This window comes from Amblyraja radiata, chromosome 7 (assembly GCF_010909765.2).
Source record: "Amblyraja radiata isolate CabotCenter1 chromosome 7, sAmbRad1.1.pri, whole genome shotgun sequence".
NCBI lineage: Eukaryota > Metazoa > Chordata > Chondrichthyes > Rajiformes > Rajidae > Amblyraja > Amblyraja radiata.
Genome location: NC_045962.1, coordinates 27,194,242 through 27,222,165, shown reverse-complemented (window position 1 = coordinate 27,222,165; position 27,924 = coordinate 27,194,242). Strand labels below are relative to the sequence as shown.

General features: G+C 40.6%; 1 protein-coding gene and 1 pseudogene across 1 annotated transcript; one reads left to right on the top strand and one right to left on the bottom strand.

Moving 5' to 3' along the window:
- The first annotated feature begins 766 nt into the window (after positions 1–766).
- cdca7 (cell division cycle associated 7) lies at positions 767–22,363 on the top strand. Its single transcript, XM_033023936.1, has 10 exons — positions 767–923; positions 9,849–9,971; positions 10,071–10,196; positions 10,764–11,021; positions 13,963–14,040; positions 14,409–14,591; positions 17,962–18,102; positions 20,443–20,592; positions 21,032–21,168; positions 21,255–22,363. Exons 1-10 carry the CDS (start codon positions 903–905, stop codon positions 21,283–21,285), a joined length of 1,248 nt encoding a protein of 415 aa, XP_032879827.1. The 5' UTR covers positions 767–902; the 3' UTR covers positions 21,286–22,363.
- A 2,641-nt stretch (positions 22,364–25,004) lies between these two features.
- Positions 25,005–27,924, bottom strand: part of LOC116974878 — a 193,607-nt pseudogene continuing 190,687 nt past the window's right edge.

The window sequence follows — 27,924 nt, the reverse complement described above, 5'->3', positions numbered from 1 at the left end:
GGTTCAAGGTGAAGGGAAAAAGACAATAGGAATCTGAGGGGTAACTTTTTAACACAAAGGGTGGTGGGTGTATGTAACAAGCTGCCAGAGAACAATAAACTCACTTGAACTTGAGGAGGTGGGACTAGTGTAGCTGGGACATTTTGGCCAGTGTAGGCAAGTTGGGTCGAAGGGCCTGTTTCAAAGCCTCTGCAACCAGGGGTGCTTATTCACTTTGAATCCAGAATTATATCTTTAGGCCTTAATCTCTGATATTCCCGCTGAGTATCTCGACATGTTTCCTTCGCTGATCCTGCTCAAAGCCTACTTTTGTGACCTAAGTTTCAGTTACTGTCATGACAAGCTCTTGGGTGACTTGATATGAAACTCCTGACGTGAAACCCCTTTGGATGTTGCACTGCAATGCTATTTAAATGCAAATTGTCATCAATTTCAGTGGTCATGCAAAGGGAAAAGGACACAATGGCGCTGAAGGAAATAACCATGTGGGTGACTAACTAAAAAACATGGAAAAGTAATGTATTTATTCGGTTGGTTGAGTTTTTGAATCGTATCCAAATGTGACAAGGTTGGTGGAATGCGTTTTAAAAACGTAAAATAAAAACTAAACTGCCGTGCTCTTTCAATGTAAAATAATTATTACAAAAAATAATTAATAAATGCGAAAGCTTCTGTCAGTTTGGTGCCTGGGGGTTGCAGGTTTTCTATGTTCATTGTTGCAGGACGTCCCACTTGCAGGAGCTGGGGGGTGGATCCGGTAGCGCGCGAAACTCTGCCCGGGCTCCGCCTCCTCAGCGGGAGATTCGCAGCCGGCGCGCCACTCACTTGCATCGCCCGCTCACTGACTGCATACTTTTTATCACTGCTTTTTTAATAACTTTTTGAACACTTCTACAAATAAAATGAAGAAACTTCGGGCGAAGGTAAGTGTACAAGTTTCGCACTTGCATATGAGCAAGTGGGTCGACTCGGAGAACTTTCACTGCACAGCGGATTCATTGGAAAGCTCAAATGCTCGTTTTGACAACATGAATTAAGATTATGCTTTAACATTATGCTTTGTTGGATTATGATAGTCAGGTTTTCAAATTTCTACGGTTCGAATTTTATTGTAAAATCTAATGTCTGGTAAATGTCAACGTAACCACGAGTTGCAGGACATTAAATATGTAATAGCTGCACCTTATCGTGCGCTATAAAATGGGTGGCTGTAAATTTAAAATGTAGCAAATCACACTTTAGGGTGAAATCTCTGCATTGAACTTTGGTTTCGGGATTTAAACTGGGCGCCTGGTCATGTGACAGCACTCGACGCGGGAAAAGGTCTGGGTGATTGGCAGGAGTCCCGGGGCGCGCGGCGGAGTCGGCAACCACTTGCCTTCGTGTTGTGTCCCACTGCAAAAACTTTGCCCTGCACAGTCTGCTGGACGCGAACTTGTTAAATGGCAAATGGTGCACTTCTACTCAATTGCAATTAGTCTTTTGTGGGTAACTTTAGACACCTATGGCCACTAATTGACCACAAAATCTGAGCTCATTTCGTACAAAGTTGAGTTGGGGAGCATGAATTGTTCCATCGCTGCAATAATTAACGAGTGCATGTGGTCTGCTGTGGGTAGACGTGTTGATTAAACTACTCTCGATAGCTGAACTCACGCAATCTTGGAAACGGATATAGTGTGGTCTGTGTTGTTCACTTAACATGTCATTCCATCCAGCTGAAAAGAGTTTCCGATCACAGAAATCGGATCTTTAAACACTTGGACTTGATTTCCAACCATCCTTTTTTAAAAACAGTTTTCTCGCGTGTGCAACTTGAAAATCGTTTATAAAGAACATGTGGATTCACAAATACGAAGTTCGCAATTTTAAACAGGAGTTCAGATTTATTTTTGATACTGTTTAATTTTGAATCTTTCTTTCAGACAAGTTTCATGCTTGTACTTTTTTAACCTCTACATACTGACTTGTGTTGATTCCCGGTTTAGCAACGGATTTTAAAATTGTCATCCCTTTTCATTCTCTTCTCCCCGCCCCCCCCCCCCCCCATCCCCCCATCATATCTGGGCCATTTTCTGTATTATAACTGCACCCTTGTATTTAAATTTAACCCTGATTACCTTAAACTAAATTGTAAAGAGGTGGCCTGTTTCCCATGTTTCACTTCCTTCCCGTTTCCTTCATCATTCCACTGCCACGTTGTAACTGCCTGGGCGTTAGAGGAAAGCTCCTGCGTAAATGCTGATACTTGTCCGTCCACTTAGTCCAGAATCCTTGATCTGTTTAAGATACGTTTGTCACAATAGTCTGTAATCCATAGGGTTAACACGGCACACATCGAGAGTGATCTCATTAAATTAATTGTTTACTCTTCTCGAGGCTTCTAAGATTTGTTGGCCCATCTCCTTCCCTCATGCTTCTTACATTTCCAGGTGAAAAGTCTGATTGACACTTGCCACAGCCCATTTTTCGAGCAATAAGCAAGTTCGGTATTCCGGCTGCGCATGCCCAGGTCATAGGTCACTCGAGAAAAACATTCTCAGCAGATGAGCTGCTGCGTGTATACAGACCTGCGTTTCATCCGTAGTCAGGATCAAACCGAGTCTCCGGCGCTGCAAACGCTGTTGAATTGTACTGGAGTTAGCAGCACTATTTCTCCCTTCTCCACTGGTCCATGCAGAAATCTCAGCAATCTAATAACATCTCTGGAGAAGGGTCTCGTCCCGAAACATCACCTATTCCTTTTCTCCAAAGATGCTGCCTGTCCCGCTGAGTTACTGCAGCATTTGTGTGTATCCCCGTTGATGACTGATGCTCGGCTTTTGCCAGCACCGAGGGGGTTAACCGACAGCCACTGGATAAGGTGAGAGGTGCAGCTGGTGGTCCCCGGCCCGTCGGGGAATGGGTTACTCGGGAGTTGAGCTGGAGTTAACGCTTCTTCTCCACGCTGGCTGTAATCCTGGGGCCGCCACTGCTCCGGGCCTGTGTCTCGTCAGTCCAGGGTCACCCCAGACATCCCTGGCTGCCCCCAGACAGGGATGGGACACTCAGGAGGGGACAATCCAGTAGTAATTCAACAGCGCTTGCAGCGTCGGAGGCCCGGGTTAGATCCTGACTACGGATGAAATGCAGGTCTGTACACACACAGTCTCTCCCCCTGTCTCTCACTCGCATCTGCGCTCTCTCTCTTGCTGCTACACCCTACTCTACCGCTACCTGGCACCCCAGTTCCTCAGATTAAATATATTTTTACACATAAATTATGAATAAAGATAAGAAAATGTTTCAAACACAAGTCGTATTTTCTTATTCCAAGCACATTAAGGATTAGTTGAAAATAATAAATTCTTTAACTTTTTGAATATCTCATAATTGCAGATTAATGAACTGATCTAGAACTGGGACTAAGTAGTGTGAACAGCAGAACAAGAAAGGAAGCTATTGAGTTGACAGAATTCTAGATGAATTCATTGGTAGAATAGTTAACAATTTATACACAGTTTGTACAGCCAGCGCTTCGTTCTCTTTTTCTTTATCAAATGACCTTTAGCAAATCCCATGATTCCTTGCATTTTTTGGAATACCGAACTCGCTTATTATAGGCACTTTTTTAATGAAGATTTCTTTACCCTCAATTCTCCATCTCCCAACTCCAATCCTGAATATTTATTAAATCACTGTCTCCTAGTCCTGAACTATGTACTTGGTGGAAATGGATTCTTCTAGTTTATCCTTTCTACACCCATCATGGTATTCCACAGTTCAATGAGGTTTAATTACTTTGGTCCATGGATAACATACCATATTTTTGTGCCTGACTAGAGCATCCTCACTAGATCTTTTGCAGCGGTTAAGGGTACCGTCTTGGTCAATTCTGGTCATTTTGTCATTGTGGGATCATGTATTCTTTGTATTATGCACCTATTTGTGTAGCTCAGGGTTCTGCATGCTATTGCAACTCCTGTCAATATTACTACCATTTTTATGGATTTGTGCATTTGCACACCGAGGTTGCTCTGTTCCTGCACATGTTTTGGAACACTCATTGGCTTTATATTAGCTGGTATTCTGTTGGATCTGGTCTGCTTGCCAGATCAGCTGCATGTGTCCCACTGCATGCTCCTCCTTGCCTGCACGAGGTTGGCAAGGCTCTCCATGCCCTTAAATGTAATTCAAATGGACACATCTGCAGACAGCTGCCAGGGTTTGCAGGGAGCTTGCTGGCTTTGAGGCATTTAATCTTTTTTTTTAAGTTTCTGACCTCCAAAGAAAATTAAAGGCCATAAACCCCAGTAGAAAAATAAAGATAGTAGTTTGAAATACCAATAAATAACAAAAAAAATTAAACCCAACCTTGATACAGGTGAAGAGAGTTTTATAAAATGCAGATGGTTGGATAAAATCTAGAGATGAAAAGATGGAGGCCGAAGGTTTGGTTGTTAGCCAAGAAAGATAGACTTGGCTATCCTTCAGTACAGCAACATCAAGAACGATGTTGCTGTACTGAGGGATAGGCAAGTCTATCCCTGATTGCTGACAGCTGATGGGATGCGGTTGTAAAGTGGGAAACGGCTGTAAAAGAACAGCGCCGCTGGGTGTGGGGGGGTGAGAAGAGTTCCTTTCACAGCGTGTGGGGAGTCTGGCCTGGGCTACACAAATTGGCTGGGCCACCAGGGGTAAAGTTGCAGGGAGGGCAGGAGCGTTGAGAAGGAGGGGGTCGGGGAGCATGCCAGCAACTCACTCACCAGTCCGGGCACGGAGCCACTGCATTGTGGCCGGGGAGGGAAGTAGCTTGGGTGGCTGCGAGCGGGCGCCGGGACCGGACAGTGGAACCGGCCGCCATCTCAGCACCTTCTGCCTGCCCGCCTACCAGCCAGCCGCGGTGTCCTTCAGCAAAGGTGCAACCGTTGGGCGGAAGGCTGGCTGCTCTATCCCGGGCTCGCTCGCTCTCTCTACTACTCCTGGGGCAGGCGACCTGGGCGCTACAGCCAGTCCCAGGGCAGGCGAACTGGGAACTGCAGCCAGTCCCGTGGCACGCAGGCGATGTTGCCGACCTCTGGACTATACTAAACATTTGATCCTGTCCCACCATCCTTTTTTCAAAATTTAGCAACTTAAATTGGGGGTGCCTCTTCGACGCAAGTGCGTCTTCATTGCCAGGAAATATGGTAATTTAAATAAAATCTGGACTTTTTGCAAAGGAAAAATAGGTCTCAGAAAAAGGGTTAAATTGTTGTAATTAAAGCCCATCTGATCTGCCTGTGCCCTATATTGAAGGGAATCTACTGTCCTCATCTGGTCTTGCCCATATGTCACTCCAGTCCCACCAACATGGCTGAAACTGAGTTGCCTCACAGGGACAGTTACCAATGTACAGTAAATGCTTGCACTGCCAGAAATATCCATTTTGCATAATCAAAAACTTAAGTAAAATTTATATATTTAGTGCTCAGAGATACAGCATAGAAACGGGCCAATTAGCCCACCGAGTCTACGCTGACCATCGATCACCCGTTCATACTATTTCTATATTGTCCCATTTGCTCATCCTTTCCCGACACATTAGGGCAATTTACAGAGGCCAGTTAGCCTACAAACCCGCATGTCTTTGGGATGTAGGTGGACACCAAAGCACCTGGAGGAACCCCACGTGGTCACAGAGAGAACATGCAGACTCCACACAGGCAGCACATGTATGTGTTTGTTTGAATCCAAATTTCTAAAGGACAGAATGAATAATTGCATATTTGGTTTCATTTAGAGTTATTAGTGGAGCATAAAATGAACAAGCTCACCATTGGCCAAATGATAAATAGTTTTGAACAACGTGGGTATTTTACAGCTCCCATTGTCGTCTGAAACATGTAGCGAGTGTGATGTCCTTTTTGAATTAATGTCAATTATTTTTATCCTGTTAGTGTAATAATGTTAGCAAAGGCCTTGATGTGGATCAGTCACAATTACAACCTACAGAAATACTGTAAATGGACACAAAATACTGGAGTAATTCAGCAGGACAGGCAGCATCTCTGGAAAGAAGGAATGGCTGACATTTCAGGTGACCCTTTAAATACTGTAATGTTTTCTAACAAACTAGTTGTAAACCATTAAAAAAAAAAAAGATATTTCAGATAATCTTGACATACTTTTCAATACAGGCAGCCCATTGAAGCATATGGCAAGTACTGTTTGTTACAAGACATTTTAAGACAGTAAAATGAAACCACATTGATGGAAAATGTCTTTAATTGGTGCACAATGAGGAGGAAGCTAACCACACAAAGTTAATGCTAAATGTACAGAAAACCTGACCCGCTTTGAACTCCCTCATAAACCCCAGTTTTGATCATTTTCAGCTTTTCATCCTTTTCATCATCTGTTGAATTTTGAGGATTAAGGCTAGTCCAATATGGTTTTAGGATGGTCTCCAAATTCCAGTGCATCATCCCAACATTAATAGCAAATGGAAAATAATATTGAATGGCTGCCTGCCACTTTCCCTGTCCCTTTCCCACTTTGACCGTTCTATATGGCCTCATGCGCCGTCACAATGAAGCCCAGTCTGAGTTGAAACCTCAGTTGGGGATATTGCAGTCTGCAAACCAGGTGTGGGCCTCTGCATTTTCACGTAGGAGGGATCTGGTCGTTTGTTCATTTGTCTGCAGGGCCTGAATGCAACAGAAAGTGTAACTAACTTGATGTTAACATTTAAATAACTCAGATTTTAGGGTGTTTTTTTTCTTCTCTCAGAACGTGTCTTTTTAATGGGAGTTTCAATTTCTGAGAGCTTAGTTTCGAAATACATTATTGAGGCTGGCCCTTCGGTATACCGAGCCTACACCGACAGTCGATCAACCGTTCACATTAGTTCTATATTGTCCCACTTTTGCATCCACTCCTTACACACTAGAGGCCAATTAATCTACAAACCCGCATGTCTTTGGGATGTGGGAGAAAACCGGAGCACCTGGAGGAAACCTAAGCAGTCTGTGTGGAGAATGTGCAAACTCCACACAGACTGCACCCAGGGTCAGGATCTAGCCCGGGTCTCTAGTGCTGTTAGGCAGTGGCTCTAAGCGGTGCCGCTGTGCTGCCCCAAAATATTAACTTGTCTCTAATTGCCACATTAGTTCAACCTGTCACAGGAATTCCTTTTGTTTCACCCACTGCCCTCCAGCATCACCCCTGGTTCCCAAACTGCCTTGGAAGAGGAAGGGCATGCTTGCCTGGTAGAGATTATCTAGAACAATGTCAAGGGTATTCAGATACAAGGAGAATGGGAGAGGCCTATTATGGAAATTGTGTTTAGAAAAAGTGGTGGGGACCTGCGACCTGCTGCCAGGATAGAGGTGGAGGCAGAGTCCTCATTTTGAACATAAGCATGAGCGCTGGGATTTGGGAATAACCTAAACAGCTGGGGGTTTTTGCGCGGTAAGGCTTGATGGGCTGAATGGCTTGCTCCAAACTTTTTATTTTCATTTTAATATTTTTTTTGGAAAGTTATGTGAATATTTATTTTAAAACTGGGTGGATGATAAGTTCAGTGTGGGGAACTGTCTGGAGGAATTAATGATCTTGACATTATTAGGAATTGAACTGTCATAGTCAATTACCCAGGGAAGCTTAAACCATTTCCCCTCATTTTAACTGCACGTTAATTCAGTTTCCTCGCATTACCGGGTTTATTAATATCTCATCAGTGCTTGCTGTTAAAGAGAAATAATCAACAGAAAAGGAGATTGATGGTCAGTTTTTAATGGTCAGTGAAAGTCATGGTCTGCTTAATAAAAGCTTGCAGTTTGTGCTGTTGTGTTTGTCCCACTACACCATAACTGCTCGCAACAAAAGATTCACTTTTCTAACTCCACGTGAGAGTCCTTAAACCAATGGTTTCAGTAGACTGGTTGTTTCAACATGAACTGCATTCTCGTGCCACGTGCTCCATTATTATCGGAAATGTTGAAAAACAAAAAAAAACAATATTCAGCGGGTTCGGCAGATCTATGGAGAGAGAAGCAGGATTAACATTTTCGTCATTGGTGTTTCATCAGAAATGAGGCAACATCGTTTGCAACTTCAAGCGTGTTTGACTTCTATTGGAAATCTTGGTATTTGATTTGTATTTGACTGCACGTTGAGCTTTGGGCAATTTTTCATGCCTCAACTAAGATGACGTGACTTTGGCCTTTACAACATTACCACACTCTGACGTGCCTCCACTCGTCTGGTGCTGATATTCGTCCATCTGATTGTTGTTCTAATGCACGGTAGATGGGCCATTACCCGGCCCCCTTTTCTTCCCTGCCTATTCACCCAGCATCTGCAACTCACTAAATGCACACTACTTCCTGGTTTCGATTCTTATCTTTGTTTTAAAATCTTTTCCTGGATTTGCCCTTCTTTAATCTCCTTTGGCACACAAAAATGTGTGGCCTCATCAGTTTTCCCAAATTAAAATGCTTCATCTGTGCCAATGGCTTCAAAAGCCTCAAAGTTGTGGTATTCCCTCCTCAAACTGCTCTATCTCTTTAAACCATAGCTTGCATTCGCCATCTGCCTTGATCTCTGCATGAAATTCAATATCAACATATTCACGTTTCTGTGAACCACCTTTTGGATTTTCTTACTGTGCAAGGGTCCTCTATAAGCATGGGCTATTGTGAAGATTTTTTTGATTTTTATTTATTTTTTTAAATTGAGTTTTTTTTTTAATGTAATTATTCTGCAAGAAAATTATGCAGAGCAAGCAGGTCCCAGTTAGTGGATCAAACATTTGCATCAAGTTAAAGCTGAAGTAACCCAGCAATGCCTTGCACAGAGTTTAATGCACAGTGTTGCCTTTTTTAATAGAAAAATGAGCTGTATCTTTAAATCTGAACTTGAGGCTTTATGTTGGAAGGGACGGGTTTCCTGTGTGGTGAAAGGAAGAGTGTTTCCAGGCTCGTGTGTTTTTCTGATGATGAAAACCCAGTAATGATCTAAGAGATCCAGCAGTATTACCATTTCAAATGTGAGAGCCCAGTGGGGCACCAAGCATGTTTTTTTTCTGTGTTGCTAGCAGAGATCCCTGAAAAGACTTGCCGGCTGTCTTGTCTGTTGGAAGCAGTGCAACAACCTTTGGGTCAGAGTATAAATACAGCCTGTCTGTGACCTATTTTCTTTAGTTTGTTCAATTCTCGCCATGGGACAGCTGTCGGTTACATTGATACGAGAGCGAAAATTGGGTGATTTGCAGCTTTTACATTTACGATTTTTTTATTTAATTGCATATCGTAGATGTGTCTGAAACTGGGAACTTTTATTCTGCCCACAAGTGTAAAACCCACATCTCCGTATTACAAGAAAGAAGAGTTCAAAATGTTTTATCTTTTTTAAAAATCTATACAATCCACTGGGAGCTTGTGTGTACAATGAGTTTTAATAAACAATTTTATTTCTGTGTGATTTGCAATGGTGGAGAAATAGAGTTTGAAGTTTCATTTGATTTGCATTCAGGCCATGTTGCTACTATCACAGATTAGCCGGGTTGTCAGTATTCCAGCTGGTATTGCAGATTTCTGTATGGAACAATAAAACTTTATCTGCTACTTTGGTTTCTCAAACTAACCAAAACATGCTGTATGAATATCGAATAAGCACAACTGATGATAAATATCTACAAATCTCAAAGCCAGTCTGCAAAGCTCAAATAAATTGGCTCCGCATTCCATTTACATAGTACAAAGCAGATTCAGAGTAGGACTGTGTGTTATGCTAAGTGAATTCCTTGCAATTCGTATCATTAAAACCTGACACTAAAAGAAATTATTTAAAAGGTATTCAAGATTGTATTTTTTTCTCTCTTGCAGCAGATAGACCTTTCTGGAAAGGAAGAATTTAAAGACTTCAGAAATGTAGCATTGGTTCCCATGGAAACGTCATCATCAGATGATAGCTGTGATAGTTTTGCTTCAGACAATTTTACGAACAGTGTAAGTGTAATTTAAGATTGTGAATGCAAAAGAAGTCGACTACAATTACCTGTAATATGATAGTTGCTATACTATAACAAGTTTTCTATTTCTTCTCAGAAATCTAAATTCAGAACAGAGATCCTGACAGATGAACTGGCTCGGATTTTTAATGAGGATTCTGACGATAATGAATCATTCGATGGGTTCCCTGAAAGTGACCTCAAAGATGTAATGGAAGCCATGGTATACTGAGCACTGAAACTTCTTCAGATAAACTGAACTTTATTTATCTTTAATCTTTTTGAAGTATGCTGATAACTTGGTCAAGTTTTCTAATAATTTGCCTGAAAGACATTATTCTGATTCAGTGGCTCAAATATTTTGCCAGAATCATACCTCCTTGCTGCTTTTAAAACTCTTTTATCACAGTATGTGTTATAAACAGTGTGACATGTGGAATGGTTTTTTTATGCTTTCTCCTTTGCCTTTTGTTAGGGTCGGAATAAACTTAGAGAGAAGGGTCCCTGGAGTTGTTTGTAATTTGCCTTTTCTGGTAGTCCACTCATTACAATAATCTGAAAGCAGTTTTTTTTGCCAGTAAAGTATAATTAAGGTTATGCTAATTTTACATCCTGCTTTTGAAGACTGGATTCTGAAATTATCTTTTGTTTGTGGCTTTTATGATATTCAAAGAAAACGAGTTGAAATGTGTCCATTATTTAGGCCTGCAGTTTTTTGGTATGTTCCGACCAAAACGTGAATACTGCTTTTTGTTAAGGAAATCTGATATATCATTTATTTGTTTTGTAGAGTGTTAAATCTGAATCGGAGGAGGAAATGAGTGATGAAGATATTGAAAAGATTCCCAGAACACGAAGCAGACGCTCTTTTCCATTGCGTGTGGCTTTCCGATTTCCATCTCGGAAAAACAAAAGCGTATCTATGCCAGTCTCCACTGTTGCCTTAAGCAACGACTCGGCTTCTGAATCTGATTCCGACCTTGATGAACCCCGAGGATCAAACTTTCTGGAGAAGAGAGCTCTAAACATCAAAGAAAACAAAGCTATGGTAAATGCTGCACTTTTTCTAATTTATTTGCTCACTGGCTCGAATAGATTATCTCTTCCCCCCCCCACCCCCCCCCCGAAACAACTGGCTTGTTGGGCCAGAGCATATATAGTTGAAGGTTATCCACATTGCTGCAAGTCTGTGGTCACATATTGCCAGAAGTAATAAAGTTCAACAAAGATGCATTTTTACTGCAGTTTCAGGGGCATTGTTTTATTGTATATCTACTGTATATCAGTTGCTTATTCATAGAAAATCCAGAGGACAATTCATGTAATGGTCAACTGGTGTGTAATGTTTATGTTGTATGAGAAAAAGCTGTGTAGGATGTTATCTTCTGTAGTTTTTTTTTAATGATATCTAAATCATTGGAAGTAGGAGGATAGATGATTGCTAATTGCCTGATATATGTGAATATTGTGAATGAGTTTACTATATTAGCTGGATGGAGATAATTTAACTGAAGTGACTTCTCATCTTGGGTGCTTCCTGGGCAGGAGGTGTTTGCTCTAGTTTGTGCCAAGTCTGAGGTATGACATATGAAGAACTAAGGGAGATGGATATAGTTCATCACAACCTTATACAGTCATCTTCGCCCCCCCCCCTTGTGATTTTAGAAAATGGTTCATATCGCATTCTTTTCTCATAACGCAAAGTCGTATCTGCCCACGCATTGAAAAACCATTGTTTTTAATGCGGAGGTTGCCGGTAGAGGTGCAAGGACCTGAGCAACTTGTTTCTGGATTGGAACCATTGGGCTTTTCTTTCTGTATTGAGAGTGCAAGGCATGATTTCTCTATTTGGCGATGATTCATAACTTGGGGGTACTGTGAACTGCAAAGAAAGTAGTAGTCGCTGCAGGTTCTAAAAGCAGGATCTATGATGGAATAGGAAGAAATGCAGCAGGTGCAATTCAATGTAGACAAACATGAGAAATGAGAGCCGTGTAGAATAACGAGTACTGTAAGAAAAGGAATGTAGGAACATGGGGTTGGGGCGTATGTGCACAAATCTTTGACACTGTCAGGGCAGTTTAAAACTGTGGTTAATAAGGCATGCACAATTCTAGCCTTTATCAATAGGACATTGAACTATATGCCACACTTGGCCTTTGTAAAATTGATCCATTCTCAACCAGAGGATGTGAAGGTATTAGCATCTAAAAGAGACTTAGGTGAATGTTTTTGAGGATGAGCAACTACCGTTATAAGGGCGGAACAAAGAGCACAGTACTCTTTGTTTTGAGAGAAGGCTGAGGGGATCTTTGCTATAATTATATAAAGTGCTGAGCAGCCGGGACAGGGATTAGTAAAGGCTTTTCCTGTTTGGAATGGTCAGGACGAGAGGACATGGGTATAAAGAAAAGGGGAAAAGACATTTGGACAGGTACATCATTAGGAAAGGTTTAGAGGAATAACGGCCAAATGCAGGCATATGGGGCTAGTATAGATGGGACATCTTGGTCGACGTGGACAAGTTGGGCTGAAGGGTGCTCTGACCATGAGAATTAAAAATGGTATGAGGAAAAACCTTTCTATGTGCGTGTGTTTGAAATATGGTAAACAGCCTGCAGGTGGGGATGGGGTGACCTTCCAAGAGGGAATTGGATACATTGATGATAAATTAAAAAATGAAGGGGTCAGTTGGTGGAACTAGAGAGAGTTCTTTACCAGAGCAAGACACAAGACACTGAATGGCCTCCAGTGCTGTAACCACTCGATGTTTCTAAGGTGCATTAGAATAATCTTGTTTTTCTTTTGAAGCCAAAAAAAGACTTGTTGCTGCAACGTTTATGTCTGTGTTGGACTATGGTGATGTTTTATATATGAATGCATCTTCAAAATGCCTACAGTCTTTGGACACTGTCTACCACGGAGCACTGAGATTTGTTACTAATTTTAAAACCCTCACGCACCACTGCTCTTTGTATGCTCAAGTTGGATGGTTTGCCCTGTCCACCCGCAGACTCCATCATTGGCATATCCTTATTTATAAGACTATCCTCGGTGTTCTTCCTTCATACCTGCAGAAGTATGTAATTCGAAAAAGCACAGGAACTTATCAGCTTATCCTCTGAGGATTTGTTCTTACTAACTGTACCTAAAGTCCATACTGAAGTCCATACTGAACTGGGGAAAAGGGCATTTAGTTATGCTGCTCCCTTCGCATGGAACCAGCTGCAGAATGAACTGAAACTTAAGGAGCTGGTTTCTATAAACAGATTTAAATCCCTTCTTAATGATGTTGAAGCGGGCTCTTCTGTCTGTACATGCTTTGTTTGATGATGTTCTGACTGACTCTATTTATATGTTCTCTGTTGTTTTTAAATTATTGTCTGTAACTGTGGAACTGTGCTGCTGCCTGTCTTGGCCAGGACTCTCTTGTAAAAGAGATTTTTAATCTCAATGAGACTTCTCCTGGTTAAATAAAGGTTAATAAAAAAAATAAATCTATCAAAGGAAGATGAGATCGGAGAAGAAAATTTGGAAAAGGTAACTAGATACAAATTCAACAAGGAGTTTGTGAGAAACTGCTACCCATGATGTAATTAGGATGTGGCATGCATAACCACGCAGAGCGGTTGTGGTGAAAACCAGATAATTTAAAAAGAAAATTAGTAAGTACATGAAGACAGTATTGATAAATAGTAAGGTGCCTTTGTGACACATTAAAACTAAGTGTGTGGGAAGGAACTGCAGATGCTGTTTTAAACTGAAGATAGGCTCAAAAAGTTGTAGTAACTCAATGGGACAGGCAGCACCTCTGGAGAGAAGGAGTGGGTGACGTTTCGGGTCGAGACCCTTCTTCAGACCTGGACTAGTTGGGCTGTATGTTATGTGTCTGGTGCAAATTCTATGACTTAAAGGTTTAAGGCAAAATCTTCTTTAAAAGTAATGAATACATTAATGTAAAATGTTATTTACATTTTATTTTATTAAAGCTGGCTAAACTGATAGCAGAGTTGAAAACTGTGCCAGGGCTCATTCCACGAAGACTTTCGGTTCAAGCGACTCCATCAGTAAGTGATGACTGGGCATGTTTGTGGTTTGTACTAAACAGTTCAGAAATGTTGTTGTAATTCTTGCAAGCAGTGCCCATTAAACCATTTTTACAATTTTGATATTGTATGCAACAGCCAGCACCCTGAACTGAAGTTGGAAGGACTGCAATTCAGATTAGTAGAGGTGTCTTTCTAAAAGATTATCGGATTAGTGTATAACAAACTTTTTTTAAAGTCTACAAATTGTGTATTACAAACAAATATTAAAATAAGGTCAAAATTACAGAATGTACATGGTTAACTTTAGCAGGATTTAAAAAAAATGTATTATTGCAATAATATTCTGGATGTTCTTTGCAAAATTAATTGTGTTTTGCCTTCTGTAGAAACCCAAACGCCAACCGAGAAATTCTTTCATTGAAGACGTTTCCAGACACAATCCTGAGCGCAGCGCTCGACCTCGCACTCGGTCAAGATCCTTGGTCGACGGTCCTTCACCATCATTTGAGCAAGAAGATAATGTCAGCTTTATGAGGAAAAGAAAGTTTCTAGATAATGACTTCTCTGAGGTAGAGCCATTAAGTCATTTGTGCTGCTATTAACAACACCTTTCATGGTGCACTGACTTTGCCAGCTTAATCTGCATTTCTGGTGGTCACTTGTAAAGTCTAATAACCTTTACAGTTAAAGACTTCATGTTCATAAAAATTATAAGAGATCTATTCCAGTGGTGTCTGCAGTGACTGCAATTAAGCACTTGGGAATAAATGCCTCATTAAGAAATACTGAAATATTGAAAGTCAATAAATTTTGTTTTGAAGCACTGTGTAGCACTTGAGGTTGCAGGTTAGCAGGCAATTTGAAAACGAGCATGTTGAAACAATTGTTCTTGAGTATTAGTTTATCCAATAAAAGCATGATATGATAGCTTTCACAATTTAAACAATAGTTTGCAGGGAAATGTTTTAGTTCATCCTTGTTTCACATTTATCAAGTCCTGGCAGGGCTAATTAAATTAATACATTAATTTTGCACAGACTGCTCATGTAAGCAATTTTGTGCCCTTTTCAACTGCATACTAATTTTGCAGCCCATAAGTCGCTTCATCAGAAATAACACCTGCTTCTACCTATTAACACGTCTTGCCCCTCATCCCGGCCTTTATTGCCTCCTTCTTGTATTATTCCACTGCCAGCTTTGCCAGCTTCCCATCGTCCAGAAACCTAAGCTCATCCAAAACTACTGTATCTGAAATGGCTGGCCATCTTTTATCCACCGTGGGAACTTCCAATCACACTTAGCTTTCATATAAATGAGGCTTTAAACAAGACTGTTAACCTCCATTGTTCGGCCTTCTGTACCCAATACTGTAGAAAGTCCTGATTTACCTTTTTTGTTACTTTTATTTTAATGCACTTTTTAAAAATGTTACTGACCAAACCATTATTTCTCATTTTCTACAGTGTCCTCTAAGTTTCATTTTATCTAGTTATGTATTTGTGGAGCTGATTGTTGGCATCACAAATGTCACATAAATTAAGTTGCCTTTTATGTATAAATGCACATAAATTAGCAGGAAAAGGCCACATTCTCTCAAGCCTGTTCGTTCTACCATTCAGTAAGATTATGTGATCCAGTTGTAACTTCAGCTCTGCATTTCTGCCTACTACCAGTAGTCTATCATTTATTAAGAATCTATCTATCTGCCTTCAGATTGTTATTATTCTCTCCCACCACCTTCTGAGGATGAGTATTGTGTCTTACGAGAAGGAAAAGTTCACGTCCTCATCCTTCCCTTAACCCCCCCTCCCTTTCTTTCTCCCTCTCTTGTAAATAGGGAGTTTCCTTATTTTACCTCTGTTAGTTCTCCCACAAGAGAAAACATATCTACGTCCACCAAATCAGGATTTTGTGATACGTTTTCATTGAGTATCCTCTCATTCGTCTAAACCCTACCAGATACAAACCTAGCCAGTCCAACCACTCCTCTTAAAGTAACCTATCTTTCCAGCTTTTGAACTTACAAACTGCTTCTTTGTAAGACTAACAAAATATACAGTACTTCAACTGTGATCTTGCAAATACCCTTCATAACAGAAGCATATCCTGACCTTTGCTTTCAATCTCATTGGGCAAAATCAATATCCCATTAAAATATCCATGGGAAATTTAATCCCGCTAGTTTTCCTAATTACTTGCTGTATTTGCAAATTGAGAATCATTCTCTTGCACCCAGATCTCTGCATTTCCAGCTCTTTCATCTCTTGGATAATGTTCTTTTACATTCTTACTGCCACAATTACACACTTTCCCATGTTTATACTCAATATGCCGGATCTTTGCCCACTCGTTTAATCTTATCTGTATTCCTTTTGTAATCTCCTAATGTCCTTTCTCCACTATAGCTGCTGCTTATCTTTACGTCATCAGTAAAATTAACAATTGTACCTTATTGTGCCTGCCTCTAAGTCGTTTATACACATTGTAAAAAGCTGAAAGTGTAGCACTGATCCCTGTAGAACACCTTGATAAATCTTGCCAACTTGAAAAAGACCCAGTTCTCCTGAGGTATCTTGCTCGCCTGCCAGGGGACTGAACCCAGCATAGAGTTTTTATTTCTTCAATCTCACTGCATCTAAAGTCACTTTTGTGAAATGTATTTAATACTTAAATTCTCACAATGCAGTTTTAAAAAATATGTTCTCGAGCTTTGTGAGGATAGGTTTTGTTTTTGTTGGAGCAGCATCGTGGTGCAGCTGTCTCCCAGTGCCAGAGACACGCTGGGTTTGATTCTGACTTTGGCTGCTGTCTGTGCGGAGTTTGCACATTCTCCATGTGACCGCCTGGATTTCCTCCATTTCCTCCTATATGTGAGTTGGTAGGTTAATTGGCCCCTATAAATTGCCCCTGGTACGAAGAGAGGGGATGGGAAAACGGGATAATATACAACTAGTTTTCCAGGTGAACAGGCAGAGGTGCAGCAGTAGAGTTGCTGCGTTACAGCACCAGACATCCTGACTCTGACTGCTGTCTTAGTGGAGTTTATATGTTTTTCTCTGGGTGCTCCAGTTTCCTCCCACACTCTAAAGATATACAGGTTTGGAGGTTAATTGGTTTAGATATAAAAATTGTAAATTGCCCATAGAGTGTAGGATAGTGCTAGTGTGGTCAGTGTGGTTGCTGGTCAGTATGGACTCGGTGGACCGTAGGGCCTGTTTCTGCGCTGTTTCTCTAAAGTCTAAAGCAGGTATGTTTCTGCTAGGTGCTTGGCTACCCTCCCATCTCCCAAAGACCCTTGTTTGTAGGTTAATTAACCACTGTTTTCCCACAACATGAGCATATGGCCAGGCTATGCGAGGAAGAATAATTTTCAGAGTTAGCTGGAAGTCAGAAATAGAAATGTTGGGATTATCATTAAGAGCTATACTTTATCAGCCTTGTTTTATGCCTTTTCTGATTGGCAGAGTGATATTTTGGGGCTGCACCGTAGACCATTGAAAAGTACATGAACAGGCCCTTCAGCCCACAGTGTCTGCATGATTACAAGATAAACAAAATTATTCTGATTTATACTTGCCTTGCATGTTTATTGAATGCTGAGGTATACAATCCGTCTGAAGAAGGGTCCCGACCCAAAATATCACCCAACCATGTTCTCCAGAGGTGCTGCCTGACCTGCTGAGTTACTCCAGCACTTTGTGTCTTTTTTTAACTATACAATCCTAAACTGCCTGTGGCTGAATGCCAATCACATCTGTGCATTTGCATACGTGAATGCTTTGTGCAGACAAAAGTGTAAACTTGGGACCATTTAATTAATTTTTCAGCGATTAGATTAGCAGTCTGAATAATTATTTAATGTTGTTTCAGGCAATCTGTAGATTGCTGAGAGGTTGGTGAACTGTGTAGTGATGCTCACTACTCTGTCTCTACACTCAGGTGGATGTACCTCTTCGCAGAAGAAGCCGACCCAGCATACTTGCCATCCCTCACGTGGTGCGACCAGTTGAAGACATCACTCAAGAAGAGTTGGAAAATATTTCTTTCTCGGCTAAAGAGAAGGTTTATAATCGAGCTATAGTAAGTTTTTGTTTCTCGTGGCATGGGTATAGAAACAAGAGGATATAGTGAGAGCAAAGGCAGTTTTAAAAGGAGATTTTTTGTTCTGCATGCTGTGGTTGCTATGTGGACCTTGCTGCCTGAGGTAGTAGTGTAGGCAGTACATGGGTAGGAAAGATTTAGAGGGAGATGGGCCAAATGCTGGCAAATGGGGCATCTTGGTTGGCATGGATGAGTTCATAAGTTCTAGGAGCAGAATTAGGCCATTGGGGCCAAGTCTGTTGTGCATGAGTCTGATTTGGTTGTGGTAAAATCAGATATTTACTGTGTTATAAGGGACATGGCCTTGAATAGGGAAGGCGAAGGATATGGACCTACTGGGGGCAAATGTGATTAGCATGGATGGCTGTAAGATCAGCATGCATGTGTTAGGGTGAAGCACCCATTCATGAGCTGTAAACTCTGACCGTTCCTGGAGCTTTCTGTAGCATTTCTAATTTTTGTTGGGTATTGATGGTTTTGTTGTTTTATGTGTTTATGGGACGTTATCACACTTGACAGGAATCCAAGAGATCCAATCCTTTAAATCGATAAAATATGATGTGTAGTGTTTGAGCTAGGAAATCGCTTTTTTTAAAATAAACTCGAGCATTATCACTGCTGGCCATTCAGTTTTGCTCTGTGATGTTCGTTGTTTCTCATCAACTATTGTGGGTTTGCTAAATAGCAGCTCATGTGGGGTATAAATCTGCAAAATGCTTTTCAATGTTTTCTTTCAGTAGTTAGCGTGGGCAGTGTGACCACCCTTAATAATGACAGTGCCTAATTAGTTCTTCCCAGGGTAAATGGCTAATACCATGATTTTCATCCAGTAAAGATGCAAATAATTGTAGTTGCAAGTAAGATTTATCACATAACATTTAGGTGAAACAGTTGCAACACTTAACCCCAGGCCCTTATGCCCAGCAGTCATGTCTTCCAATTTGAATGAGTAGGACTATTTATTTTATTAACACATTTTCAATTACCACACATCTATAAAATTTGCATTGAACACATTTTTTTCTGATTTAATTTTAAAACAAGGTTGCATTTGACTTTTATGCTAAAGTTGCAAGTCCTAGATTCAATTATGGTGTTAAAACCAAGTTGCAACGGTGGCTTTGTTTTTAAATGTGAGGAAAATCCTTTTGATTATTTTTAATTCATGTTGGTTTGAAAAGATCTCTTTGCTCCTGTCACTTCCTCTGAGTCCCCCTCCCCAATACTTGCACACTTTTCATTGTTGTTTTGGTGTTCTTTGCCGTACAGAAATTAAAAAAGCAATTTTGTTTTTTATCAGAAGAAACATATCTGTAAAATGTTGGAAAGCATTACCATCTACTGAACAGTAGTGAAATCAGCTGCATAAAAGTTGATTTAAACAAAAGTCTGGGGACAAGGGAGCAGGAAGGATTTCTCCAGTCTATACATTGCCTTTTCTTCAGGCATATCAGGGCGGCACAGTGGTAGAGCTGCTGCCTTACAGTGCCAGAAACCAGGGTTCGATCCTGACTACGGGTGCTGTGTGTATGGAGTTTGTACGTTCTCCCCATGACCTACGTGGTTTTTCCCCAAGATCTTCGGTTTCCTCCCACACTCCAAAAAGTACAGGTTTGTAGGTTAATTGACCAGGTGTAAATGTAAAAATTGTCCCAGTGTGTGTAGGATAGTGTTGGTGTGCGGCGATCGCGGACTTGGTGGGCCTGTCTCTCTAAACTGAACATAGTATCTTTGACGCTCACAGTCATTCAAGTCAGCATAATCGTTAAATTTATTTGTTAATTATAACATGTTATGGACGTGCAAAAATGAATACAACAACAAAAGGGACTAATTAACCTAATTGAGCTCAAAATTAAATGCAAACATTAAAAGCCTCACTTGAAGTTGTTTTTAATAAAATGCTGTTCTTTCCCCCAGCAGCAATTCTCTTGCATTCATTGTGGGCAGGTTTTACAGACTGATCTGTGAAATCTGAGAGAGTTGGGGCTGTCTGACACAGCCCAGTCCTGCGGGTGGTACTCTTTTGCTGTACTGCCTGTGGTTGGGAATAGCCCATTGTAGTTATCGGCTGCCAAATGCAGGTGGAGGTATTTACCCATTCAGTATTTTCTCTCCACTGTTTGGGTATTATCTCATTCTCCTGTCTGTGATGTGCTGTGACAAAACTAACAAAGCAACATTTGTGAACAATCGCTAAAACAATTTAACTGAATATATATACTAAAGGTGATGACTTGTCCCTTTCTCACGTAGCCAAAGTCAATCAATATTTCTGTGATGTGCATAATCTTGGTATGTATGTTTTCTCTCCTTCAGGGTTCAACTTGCCACCAATGCCGTCAGAAGACAATTGATACAAAAACAAATTGTCGCAACCCAGAATGTGTTGGTGTCCGGGGACAGTTTTGTGGCCCATGTCTTCGTAATCGCTATGGGGAACTCGTTAGGAATGCTTTATTAGATCCTGTGAGTATTGTTGCTCTATCAATGTGGCGGTTGTCAAGCTATTTGAGTATTATTAAAAGGTGATTTTCTTTTTATTATCATAGCTGTCAATTAAGATTGAAAATAAAATCATGGCTTTAATTGCTTGACCAAGAAGCCTCAATGCCTTTCCCCAAAAGGTGTTTCTCTGAAGTTTATTGTTTTAGAATAACAAAGTAACAAAAGGGCCTATTTTACTAAACAAATTTGGATTTATTAGTTGTGTAACTCATTCAGATTGTATTCTTCTAACGGTAAATAATGTGGCCTTTGTTAGTGATTTTATTGAATATAAACTGCATTGTTTGTTATTAGGGGGTTCATTTAAGATGGATCTCAGCAACAAAGTAAATAGTGGGACACTTGGGTGAAAAACTAGTGGAGGTTTCACACTTCTGCTTCTTTATTCTTCCTCCTCCAGAACTGGCAGTGCCCTCCTTGCAGAGGGATCTGCAATTGCAGTTTCTGCCGACATCGTGAAGGACGTTGTGCTACAGGTGTTCTTGTTTACCTGGCCAAGTATCATGGCTACGACAATGTCCACGCTTATTTGAAGAGGTGAGCTGAATGTTATCATTCTTTTTATCTTTTACAAATCTTTTTATATGCTATATTTTAACTCATGAAAGCATTTTTTTCCTCAGCCTGAAAAAAGAACTTCAATTAGAAGACTGAAGCAATTTATTGACAATGAAACATGTTGAATAGTTTTTTTACCTTTGATTCACACCATTTAATTTTTTGCTAACTGATACGAGCTCTCACAAATAACTACAGTTATAGTGAAATCCTTACATTTTTGTCTTTTGCAACATAATCAATGATCAAATGGATCTGGAGTGAGGGGTGAGGGTGTTAACAATTTTGCATGTAGTCTTAAAAAGTGTCCTTGCAGTTTAGTTTGATCTACCATTGGTGTTTCTTACTATTAACATCCTAATTATTTGCACAATGATATGCTGTTTGTTACAGCAGGTAAATCCTTCGTTCTACTCAATAATCTACTTAAATAAATCTTCTAAGCTACTCTGTTTTTAAATATCATGCTGCTCAGTTTGTAAGTTTCAAATAATCACTATTTCAGTCATAGACTAATTGCATCATTCTCTTAAATCACAACTGGCTGAAATGTAACTAGGATGACTAACGTTTTAAAAATACAGCTGCAATTTAGAAAAAAAAATCAATTTTGAAATAACATTTGAATGAACTATTCATGGCTTTATCAATTATCAGTCTAGCAATTGACCTTGACGGTATTCACACGCTTAGTTTTGCAGTGGAGCAGTTATTAAATTATATGCAGGAGGTGGGGAGGGGGTCATAGCCACTTCACTGCACAGGGTGGAAGTGGCAAGTGAAAAACAATTTTTTGCAATTCTGCCTTCTGCCTCCCCCATTATGCTTGCATTGTGTGTGAAGGATTTACATCACAAAATGCACTCTAGTTGAAGCCATACAAAATTTGAGATAATTTGCATCTAAAAGGTACTTGAATGCCTGGGAAGGAGGGAGAAGTACTGGTCTTTTGCATTTTAATGCTATGTTTTCCCACTTGCACCATGGTAGAAATCGTATTACGTGATCTAATGCTGGCTATTTGCACTCGAAAAGATGAATTTAAGCAGAAGCCATACGTTGTTGGATCAGTAAGCACTTGTTACCAGGATGGTGCCTTTTTGCTCGTGATGAATACAGTGAAATGGTCAAAATATATTTTAATAAAAAATGTTTTAAATTTCATATACTTGAACATAGTGATTACTTGTATTTTTTCTGCAATCTAACACGGTGACAGCGATGGAGAAAGAGGTGGGTGAATTGTTTCTGTGCACCTGAAAGGGATTGTTCTCCTTGATTGGATAGATTCCAGGTTCTTGGAGCAATTCTTCCTAACAATTTCAAGCAATGTGCTGTTTATTCTTAATCCTAGGCCTTCTGGGGGGAGCACAGATTGCAATGTACTGTTTCCTGGTATGATGGTATAGGCAAAAAATAGGGGGCAAGTGAGGAACTCAGCAAGTCAGGCAGCGTCTGTGGAGGAATATGGACAGTCGGCACTTTGGACGAATACCCTTCGTCTAGGCAGAGTGGAGGGGAAATGCACTATCACCCCACCCTTTCCTCTCCCCCATACAGAGCAACGGTAGAGTGCCTTAGTTGCCTTTTTACCCCACCAGCCTCTGCATCCAGCTCACCACTCTAACATTTCTGCCACGACAACATAACCCCCGCCACCTGTCTCATCTTCCACTCTCCTCATGACACCCTGGTTTACTCACCCTTGTTTAAACCCCAGGCACGTTCCCCTGCAACTGTAGGAGGTGTAACACCCATCCCAACGCCTCTTCCCTCCCCTCCATCCAGGGATCTAAACAGCCCTTCCAGGTGAGATGGATTCACTTGTACCTCCTCCAATCTTCTGCTTTGTTCACAATGGCCATCTGAATCTCCTGGTTGCCAGCCATTTTACTTCCCATTTCCGCACCAACTTGTCTGTTTTCATTCTTCTCCACTTCCAGGAAGCAGCAACTAAAGAAACAGCACCTTGTTCACATTGGTCGTCAACAACCCAACGGCATAAACATTAAATTCCCCAATTTCAGGTAACCCGCACCCTCTTCTGTCCCATTTACACTCCTACAATCTATCTTGGTCGTCCAACACCCACCCTATGGCTCTACTTTGTTCCCCTTTCGATTCCCCACTCCACTCCATCCAGACCATATAACAATTACAGCACGGAAATAGGCCATCTCGGCCCTTCTAATCCGTGCCGAACACTTATTCTCACCTAGTCCCATCTACCTGCACTCAGACCATAACCCTCCATTCCTTTCCCATCCATATACCTATCCAATTTATTTTTAAATGATAAAATCGAACCTACCTCCACCACTTCCACTGGAAGCTCATTCCAAGCAGCCACCACTCTCTGAGTAAAGAAGTTCCCCCTCATGTTACCCCCAATCTTTTGTCCCTTAATTCTCAAATCATGTCTTCTTGTTTGAAACTTCCCTACTCTCAATGGAAAAAGCTTATCCACGTCAACTCTGTCTATCCCTCTCATAATTTTAAAAACCTCTATCAAGTCCCCCCTTAACCTTCTGCGCTCCAAAGACCTATCTTGTTCAACCTTTCTCTGTAACTTAGGTGCTGAAACCCAGGCAACATTCTAGTAAATCTCCTCTGTACTCTCTATTTTGTTGACATCTTTCCTATAATTTGGCGACCAAAATTGTACACCATATTCCAGAATTGGCCTCACCAAAGCCTTGTACAATTTTAACATTACATCCCAACTTCTATACTCAATGCTCTGATTTATAAAGGCCAGCACACCAAAAGCTTTCTTTACCACCCTATCTACATGAGATTCCACCTTCAGGGAACTATGCACAGTTATTCCTAGATCCCTCTGTTCTACTGCATTCCTCAATTCGCTACCATTTACCATGTACGTCCTATTTTGATTTGTCCTGCCAAGATGTAGCACCTCCCACTTATCAGCATTAAACTCCATCTGCCATCTTTCAGCCCACTCTTCCAAATGGCCTAAATCTCTCTGTAGACTTTGAAAATCTACTTCATTATCCACAACATCACCTGCATACTTACTAATCCAATTTACCACACCATCATCCAGATCACTGATGTATATGACAAACAACAGTGGACCCAACACAGATCCCTGAGGCACCTCACTAGTCACCGGCCTCCAACCTGACAAACAGTTATCCACCATTACTCTCTGGTATCTCCCATTCAGCCACTGTTGAATCCATCTTGCTACTCCACTATTAATACCCAACAATTGAACCTTCTTAACCAACCTTCCATGTGGAACCTTGTCAAAGGCCTTACTGAAGTCCACATAGACAACATCCACCGCTTTACCCTCATCAATTTCCCTAGTAACCTCTTCAAAAAATTCAAGAAGATTAGTCAAACATGACCTTCCAGGCACAAATCCATGTTGACTGTTCCTAATCAGACCCTGTTTATCCAGATGATTATATATATTATCTCTAAGTATCCTTTCCATTAATTTGCTCACCACTGACGTCAAACTAGCAGGTCTATAATTGCTAGGTTTACACTTAGAACCCTTTTTAAACAATGGAACAACATGCGCAGTACGCCAATCCTCCGGCATCATTCTCGTTTCTAATGACATTTGAAATATTTTTGTCATAGCCCCTGCTATTTCTACACCAATTTCCCTCAATGTCCTAGGGAATATCCTGTCAGGACCTGGAGACTTATCCACTTTTACATTACATTAATCTTTAGTCTGATTGGCTAACATGCTATAGCCAATCTACATTTAGGTACTTTAAATTTGATTGAGAAACAAGGAACTAGATGCTGGCCTAAGGGTCCCGATCCAAACCTTCACCTATCCATGTTCTCCAGAGATGCTGCCTGACATTTCAGCATTGTGTCTTTTGCATTTGATCTACATATTTTTGTTTAATCATGGCTAGCAAACTACAGATTTATAATATGTTAACACGGTTAAAATGTTTCTCTAATACGACTGATTGTAATTCCAAATATACTGAAATATTGGAAATACCTGTAAGAAAGGATTGAAGAAATCCAGATAACAATGGAAGGGACAGGTCTTGGGTCCAAATGTCAAGTTCATGGCAACTCATTAGTAGATCACTGTACCTGCAGAGAATACAAAGGACAAGGAGCATGGATGCGTAAGCAAGATACATTACAGCGACCCTATGAATAATGATCGCACAAAGTTTAGGATTTATTAATATCAAAGCCTTTCAAATCAAAATAATGTTGAAATGCAGAATCTAGATTACATTTAAATATCTTGGTTGCAATTGTCTTACTTTTCATAGTTAATTAGAAATTCAGCATGGAAACAAGACCTTTGGCCCAAGTCCACACCTCTCATCAACCACTATTTAAAACAATCCTATGTTAATCCAATTTTTTTTCTATCCACGTTTAATCAACTCGAACACTTGATTATACATTGGGGACAATTTATACTGGCCAATTAACATACCTAATCCTGCGTCTTTGGTAGATGGAAGCACCGAGATGAAACACACACGGTTGCAGGGAGAACACGCAAACCTACACAGAGAATACCTGAAGTCAGGACTGAATTTATATGTCTTGTTTTAATTTCCTTGTTATCAATCCAATTCATCACAGGATTTTTCTTGTTATCACTGAAAATAAATGCTAATTATCTATGCATTTGCATTATTTCCAAAATGATGCTAATATAAGAAAAATGATAAATACCTAACCCTATTCATATTGCCTATCTTGCAGTTTTTTTTATATCGTACATATATATAACTCAGTTGTATTCTAATTAATTTATGCAACTTTAAAAAAAAATCTGAAACGCATCTGATAGTTGAAACCTTCGCCAAGATATCTAATCAGTGAGAATGTGAGGTTCCTTGTAGAATCCATGTTACACATTAAGATTCACATTCTGCATCATCAGCAAATGGCTAGTGGGCCTGATGGATAATGAATTCTCTGTGCCCTGATATAATCCAGTTATGAGGTAAAACCAACAAAACATAGGCCACGAGGTATCACCATGTAGACTATAAACTTGCAAGAAGCAACAACCTGCTATTTCCAAATGAACATTTTTCAATTATTGTTTTGGAAGTAGTGTTATGTCTTTTTCAAACGATTAATTATATTTATCGTGAACAGGACATGTAGAACAATAAAGCTCAGGAATCGGCTCTTCGGACCACGGTGCCTGCAGTGACCATGTCACCAATCCAAAAATTAATACCATCTCTCTGCACAAGGTCCACAATCCTATGTTCACTCGCTATTCACATTTGTCCAACTGCTTCCTAAATGTCACTGCCGCATCTGCTTCGATTACTTTCCCTGGCAGCATGTCCCTGGAACCTACCATCCTTTGTGCAAACTTGCCTCATGATTTTTTTTAAAATTTCCCCTCTCCCCATAATCCTGCACCCTCTAGTGACCTTTCTATCCTGGGAAAAAGACTCACCGTTAACCTAACCTATGCCGTTAGTTTTATATACCTCAGGTTGCCCCCCCCCCCCTTCAGCATCCAATGTGCCAGAGGAGAAAATCCAAGTTTGTCCAATCTTCCCTTGCAGCTAGAGGAACTGATAGGCTGGTACTTTTGGGAGCCAGTCAGGACCCAAGCAGAAGCAGAATGCGCAAACTCCACACAGACAGCACACAGTCAGGATTGAACCCGGGTGTCTAACGGTGTAAGGCAGCAACTACCACTCAGCCACCCAGATAATAATTTTATCTACATCACGCTAGTGAGCAGTGCTCCATTATGTGGTTAAGTATGCACACAAGCCCTGCCATTCCCGTTCAATAATGATAGATATAGCAAAAGAACAGCTGCTGTTAAAGATTCAATACCAGTGTGCCACCAGAGATCTAGCACTCCCGCTGTCGAGGTGGTTTGCTGGGTGCATTTACGGAAAAATTGCAGACACACCGGCTCTCAGAGTATCTTGTGAATTTCAACTTTTGAGTTAACTCGATGGCACTGGCTGATCTTGCCTCTGGTTCAGATCCACTTCTCATCAGCAGTCTGTGCCTTTGGTCAGCAAAAATCACCACTCTTGATGGGTTCATATTAACATTGCTGTCCAAGGAACCAAGTTCGTGTGAATTGAATTGCATTTTCTACATCAGGCACGGAACCATCCTATCAGCAACTAGAGAGCAGTCCTGAGCTATTATCTACCTCATTGGAGACCCTCAGACTCTTTAATCAAACTTTACCTTGTGCTATATGTTATTCCCTTTATCTGTACATTGTGGACAGCTCAATTGTAACCGTATAGTTTTCCTCTGATTAGATAGCACACAACAAAAAGCTTTTCATTGTGCCTCGGTACACATGACAATAAACTAAGCTAAAAATATTTTGGAATTATTAATATAAATCTTTAAACTATGTTACTGATCAGCGTAATGAGAATTTTATTCTGTTCATTATCATTCCTCAAGTATGCAAGCGCTTTGAAATTCACTTAAAATATTGTCTGCTACCAACCCCCATTCCTCTCCCCCTGCAACAACCTCCCCACCCCTCACAAATCCACTAGCTTAGGGTGCAAGTCGAGATCATCTTAGGAGACACTTTTCTTACATGGGTGTCATTTTATAAAATGAGAATTATGCAGACATAAATATCTGAATTATTTCTTCAAATATCACTGCTTACCACAGGTGTGCCACTAAACTTACCATCCATTTAATTACTTTCTTTCCCAATCAAACCCTTTTCTCTTGTTTATCATTGCCGGT